General features: G+C 31.8%; 1 protein-coding gene across 1 annotated transcript; it reads right to left on the bottom strand.

The window, feature by feature from the left end:
- Positions 1 to 289: 289 nt before the first annotated feature.
- On the bottom strand, positions 290 to 3,023 carry LOC133295988 (uncharacterized). The gene is made up of 4 exons (XM_061494932.1): positions 2,412 to 3,023; positions 1,919 to 2,008; positions 540 to 659; positions 290 to 475 (listed from the first exon to the last, which is right to left on the bottom strand). Exons 1-4 carry the CDS (start codon positions 3,021 to 3,023, stop codon positions 290 to 292), a joined length of 1,008 nt encoding a protein of 335 aa, XP_061350916.1.
- Between the last annotated feature and the right edge of the window lie 3,544 nt (positions 3,024 to 6,567).

Genomic DNA, 6,567 nt, shown 5'->3' with positions numbered 1-6,567 from the left:
ATGATTGATACCTGAGATAGAGTTTTTACAAACCTATATTTTAATGAAAATCAAAGCAAACTAAATCTACAACGCTATAATTCATTTTGTATCATAGGTCTGCACCCTAACCATGATCGAACACCCTTCATTCATAGGTCTGCAGCTTGTCTATCAAGTTTTGACATACTTCCTATCTTCTATCTTCTTTACTTTTCTTATCTCATGTATTCATTTTTTCTTCAAAGATTTCCAACTGCTCTTGAAATTCTCACTAACCTCATTGCAATTTTGTGTACCTCATCTTTTCTCATCGCATTGCATAAATGAATACAAATCTCATATCATCTGGAAATTCTTCAGGTCTTGAGTACAAAGATTTGTTCAATTTGGACTCAATATCCTTCAAACCCATTGGCTTGGATATAGCCTCAGAATCATCAAGAAACTCTAAATCCTTAACATCAAGAGGCTTTGAAAGCCCAACCATCTCTTCCTACCATCAACCTCTTCAAGATAATCCAACACTGCTTCATCCGGTTTCTGTCCATGTTCTCTACCCTTGGCTTTTTCTCTTTCCTGCACTTTAAACTCTCGTTCTTCAACTCACAAGCTTTGGACCCCATTCTTGACATTCTTGAATGGCCCCCTGATTTTTGGTGGGTATTCATTCCTTGCGGCTATAGAAAATATAGACAAAGAGGAAAACAGATTTTGAAAATACAAAAGAATAAAAGCAGAGATAAAAGTGGTTTTGCTGTGGAAAGAGCTTTGAGGGTAGAGTGTCTTATATAGTATTAGGATACTTGGCAAACAAGTAACAAAATGGAGATACGATTGATATTATTCCTTATTTTATTTTTATCTCATCAGCGTCTATTAGTAATTAAGCAGGTATTCAAAGAGTTATATATTTCTTAAAAATTTGATTATATCATTATTTTAAAATAACAATTGATATAATCTTTGACATTAAAATTCAGATAACTAAAAATCACAATAATATCCATAGTTTCAAAAATATCTTTGATTTTTAAAGGGGGGAAATAAATATTATATTGAATAATCACAAATCGTCCACAAACATTCGAAATAACATAAAAATAATACAATATTAAATAACCACAGATTGCTAAATTAACAAACCTGTAAAAGGTGCGCTGGGGAACTTTTAACTTTTTTTAAATCTAAAAGATAAGTAAAATTCGAATCTGAATAGCTTGTTATATTTACTTATTCAATTTTAAATAATAGTAAATACTTTTGTTTTAATTTTTCTTATACCCTTTTGATTCTTTTGGAGATATTCCAATTGATTCATCATTTCGCGACTAATCTGATTCGCAGCGGGTCCCAGGATAGGCTTTAAATTCCTCCCAAAGACGGTTCTAGGAGAATCAAACAAATGCTCTTACTCTCACCTGCTCAATTCCATCGCGCTACCAACTTATCTACCATCATTTGGTAATATACCGTTTTGATTCTAATCTTTACTATATTATAATTCAGAGTATTTCTATAAAAAATTTGCCACATGTAATTTATACAATGATTTGGATTCTTTCGAAAAGTGTAAAATTTCTATCTTAAGCAAGTTTTTAAAAGAAATTATATGGGTCACACACAAATTACTAAAATTAATTTGTATTCTAATTTTGAATTTTGAGTTTAAAATTTGAATTTAAATATAGTCATGAAATTAAATGTGATGACAATAGAGAAAATTAAGGAAATCAATTACTTAGATTGATTAGCTAAAATTACGGAAAACAATTAATTGAATTAATTGGATAAAAAAAAGCCATAGATCAGAATTCACGACAATGAAGGAACTCAGATCAAATAACAGACACATAAAACTAAACTTAACAAGCTTCAGCCAAACGTTACAAAACAAAAACTGAGAAACAGTCCTAGATCTGCCAATTAATTCACCAACCAGAAGTGCATATGACCAAGATGCTGTGATTTTTAAACGAAACGAACTAAAAGAACACCTAAAACTTCGATAGAAAACAAGGGCAGGAAGCTGAAGAACGAGAAAAAATATATACATAGAAAAAACATTTCAGAAAAAAGAAAAATAGGTAGAAGCGAATATTGAGGAAGAGGGAACGTGGAGGAGATAACCTGATTCCAGAGGGAGCAACAAATTCATACGAGAAAAACACGACATTTTAATAAAACAGGATTGCTTATTAACGAAAAAAATAGAAAAAACAGGATCTACGTTTTAATAAAACTCAAAAGGAAACAAAATCAATAACCTAGTAATTCAAGAATCAAGTTTGTACAAACACTACACTCTAAACAGAATCCAGCAACCTTGAGCTTCTCTATCAAGATTTGCACATACTTTTCTTTCTTTTTCTTTCCTCAAGAATCCACTTTTTCTTTAATGATTTCCAATCGGTCTCAAATTTCTCACTAACCCTCCTTGCAATCATGTGAATCTCACTCCTCCAAGGGTATAGCAATGCATAAGAAATTGCAAGCCTCATATCTTCTGCAAATTCCTTAGGTTTGTAATACAGATAGTGGTTCAATTTGACCTCAATATCCTTTAAACCTATTGGCTTTGATACAGATTCAGGGTTATCATTAAACTCCAAGACCTTAACATCAAGAGCTTCTTTGAAAGCCCAAGCATCTCTTCCTTCCTTCAACCTTTTCAAGATCACCCAACATTGCATTTTTTTGTATCTGTCTATGCTTTGTTTCTTCTCTTTCTTGCACTCTGCACCTTCCTTCTTCAACTCACAAACTTGGGAAGCTGCTCTTGACATTATTTTGGAGTTTTCCGGTCTGAAGCACCTTCCTTCTCTTGCACTTTGCAATCTGCACTTTGTTGGTCGGTGTTCATGTTCAGCCGTCGTTTTGTTCATTCTCAGTTGCGGAGAAATTTCAAAAGCATCTTTTCTCATTTTCTTGGAACGAGGATCAGCGATGATCTCCGTCTGTGGGCAGTCTTCTGGGACCGTTCTTGAATGCTTTGCACCATTCAAGTAAAGCTTAATCACACGTGACTTTTGGGGTTCAGCCATTGAAGAGCGTTTGAAAGGAAACACAAGAAAAAAGAAAACAGGATTGGTGGAGGGTGTTAATATCATTATACAGGATTGGTAGAGTGTCTTATATAGTATTAGGATACTTGGGAAACAAGTAACAAAATGGAGATACGATTGATATTATTCCTTTTTTTTTGGAAATGATTGATATTATTCCTTATTTTATTTTTATCTCATCAGCGTCTATTAGTAATTAAGCAGGTATTCAAAGAGTTATATATATTTCTTAAAAATTTGATTATATCATTATTTTAAAATCACAATTGATATCCAATCTTTGACATTAAAATTCAGATAATTAAAAATCACAATAATATCCATAATATCTTTGATTTTTAAAGGGGAGAAATAAATATTATATTGAATAATCACAAATCGTCCACAAACATTCTAAATAACATAAAAATAATACAATATTAAATAACCACAGATTGCTAAATTAACAAACCTGTAAAAGGTGTGCTGGGGAACTTTTAACTTTTTTTAAATCTAAATGATAAGTAAAATTCGAATCTGAATAGCTTGTTATATTTACTTATTCAATTTAAAATAATAGTAAATACTTTTGTTTTAATTTTTCTTATACCCTTTTGATTCTTTTGGAGATATTCCAATTGATTCATCGTTTCGCGACTAATCCGATTCGGAGCGGGTCCCAGGATTAAGGCTTTAAATTCCTCCCAAAGACGGTTCTGGAAGAATCAAACACCTGCTCAATTTCATCCATCGCGCTACCAACTGATCTACCATCATTTGGTAATATACCCTTTTGATTCTAATCTTTACTATATTATAATTCAGAGTCTTTCTATAAAAAAAATTTGCCACATGTAACTTATACAATGATTTGGATTCTTTCGAAAAGTGTAAAATTTCTATCTTAAGCAAGTTTTTTAAAAAAATTATATGGGTCACACAAATTACTAAAATTAATTTGTATTCTAATTTTGAATTTTGAGTTTAAAATTTTAATTTAAATATAGTCATGAAATTAAATGTGACGACAATGGAGAAAATTAAGGAAATCAATTACTTATATTGATTAGCTAAAATTACGGAAAACAATCAAATTGAATTGATTGGATAAAAAAAAGCAATTACCCAATATGATTGGGAAGTGATGGGACGCTAATCAAGGGTACTGATTAGCCAACATTTTTAGTTTCCCTTTTTCGTTATATAAATAAGACATTTTTCTTATTTTGATCCATCCAAAACCCTAGTCTAAAATTACTCACTACCAATAATTACCTTTAAGCAGACATAATCAATGTAGTCAAAATCGAGTTTCTACGTAGAAACGGAAGGGGATAGTAGAAACGTAATTCGTAGAAAGGAGACGAAACGTAAAATTTTTACTACTTAAGATCTAGATACAAAATAATATATATATATATATATATATATATATATATGTGTGTGTGTGTGTGTGTGTGTGTGCATGTAAAAAAAATTTCACATAAGTCATTACTCAAAATTTAATAAATAACTTCATATTTAAAAGATATAAGTCACATAACTATATAAGATATAAGTCTAAAAACATTAAAAGAGAAAATTGAATTTCAAAAAATGGAAAAAAGTTTTTTTTTTAAAATAAAAAAATTGAATTTAAGTAAAAACGGTAAAAAACGTAAAAACTTGCGTTTCTACCTGTTTCTACTAAGGACCGTTTCTACTTATGTTTTAACACATTTTTAACACACTTTTTGTAAGGCTTTAAATTCCTCCCAAAGACGGTTATAGGAGAATCAAACGCATGCTCTTACTCTCACCTGCTCAATTCCACCGCGCTACCGACTTACCTACCATCATTTGGTAATATACCGTTTTGATTCTAATCTTTACTATATTATAATTCAGAGTCTTTCTATAAAAAATTTTCCACATGTAATTTAGACAATGATTTGGATTCTTTCGAAAAATGTTAAATTTCTATCTTAAGCAAGTTTTAAAAAAAAATTATATGGGTCACACACAAATTACTAAAATTAATTTGTATTCTAATTTTGAATTTTGAGTTTAAAATTTGAATTTAAATATAGTCATGAAATTAAATGTGATGACAGTAGAGAAAATTAAGGAAATCAATTACTTAGATTGATTAGCTAAAATTACGGAAAACAATTAATTGAATTGATTGGATAAAAAAAAGCCATAGATCAGAATTAACGACAATGAAGGAACTCGGATCAAATAACAGACACATAAAACTAAACTTAACAAGCTTCAGCCAAACGTTACAAAACAAAAACTGAGAAACAGCGCGAAGTCCTAGATCTGCCAACAAATTCAACAACCAGAAGTGCATATGACCAAGATGCTGTGATTTTTAAACGAAACGAACTAAAAGAACACCTAAAACTTCGATAGAAAACAAGGGCAGGAAGCTGAACAACGAGAAAAAATATATACATAGAAAAACATTTCAGAAAAAAGAAAAATAGGTAGAAGCGAATATTGAGGAAGAGAGAACGTGGAGGAGATAACCTGATTCCAGAGGGAGCAACAAATTCATACGAGAAAAACACGACATTTTAATAAAACACGATTGCTTATTAACGAAAAAACAGAAAAAACAGGATCTACGTTTTAATAAAACTCAAAAGGAAACAAAATCAATAACCTAGTAATTCAAGAATCAAGTTTGTACAAACACTACACTCTAAACAGAATCCAGCAACCTTGAGCTTCTCTATCAAGATTTGCACATACTTTTCTTTCTTTTTCTTTCCTCAAGAATCCACTTTTTCTTTAAAGATTTCCAATCGGTCTCAAATTTCTCACTAACCCTCCTTGCAATCATGTGAATCTCACTCCTCCAAGGGTATAGCAATGCATAAGAAATTGCAAGCCTCATATCTTCTGCAAATTTCTTAGGTTTGTAATACAGATAGTGGTTCAATTTGACCTCAATATCCTTCAAACCTATTGGCTTTGATACAGATTCAGGGTTATCATTAAACTCCAAGACCTTAACATCAAGAGCTTCTTTGAAATCCCAAGCATCTCTTCCTTCCTTCAACCTTTTCAAGATCACCCAACATTGCATTTTTTTGTATCTGTCTATGCTTTGTTTCTTCTCTTTCTTGCACTCTGCACCTTCCTTCTTCGACTCACAAACTTGGGAAGCTGCTCTTGACATTCTTTTGGAGTTTTCCGGTCCGAAGCACCTTCCTTCTCTTGCACTTTGCAATCTGCACTTTGTTGGTCGGTGTTCATGTTCAGCCGTCGTTCTGTTCATTCTCAGTGGCGGAGAAATTTCAAAAGCATCTTTTCTCATTTTCTTGGAACGATGATCAGCGATGATCTCCGTATGTGGGCAGTCTTCTGGGACCGTTCTTGAATGCTTTGCACCATTCAAGTAAAGCTTAATCACACGTGACTTTTGGGGTTCAGCCATTGAAGAGCGTTTGAAAGGAAAACACAAGAAAAAAGAAAACAGGATTGGTGGAGGGTGTTAATATCATTATACAGGATTGGTAGAGTGTCTTATATAGTATTAGGATACTTGGCAAAC

Source organism: Gastrolobium bilobum, unplaced genomic scaffold (genome assembly GCF_033153095.1).
Source record: "Gastrolobium bilobum isolate Gb01-03AN ecotype WA unplaced genomic scaffold, APGP_CSIRO_Gbil_v1 utg35429, whole genome shotgun sequence".
In the NCBI taxonomy this organism is placed as follows: domain Eukaryota; kingdom Viridiplantae; phylum Streptophyta; class Magnoliopsida; order Fabales; family Fabaceae; genus Gastrolobium; species Gastrolobium bilobum.
The sequence above is the reverse complement of the archived record's forward strand: the minus strand, read 5'-3'. Positions and strand labels throughout refer to the sequence as shown.

Excerpts from the sequence above, each read along its gene's own strand:
- LOC133295988 (XM_061494932.1), bottom strand. The coding sequence starts at position 3,023 with ATGGCTGAACCCCAAAAGTCACGTGTGATTAAGCTTTACTTGAATGGT. Across the intron at positions 2,009-2,411 it reads TTCACATGATTGCAAGGAGG|CTTCCTGCCCTTGTTTTCTA; the intron begins GTTAGTGAGAAA and ends CTCGTTCTTCAG. Across the intron at positions 476-539 it reads GGAAAGAGAAAAAGCCAAGG|GAAGAGATGGTTGGGCTTTC; the intron begins GTAGAGAACATG and ends GGTTGATGGTAG.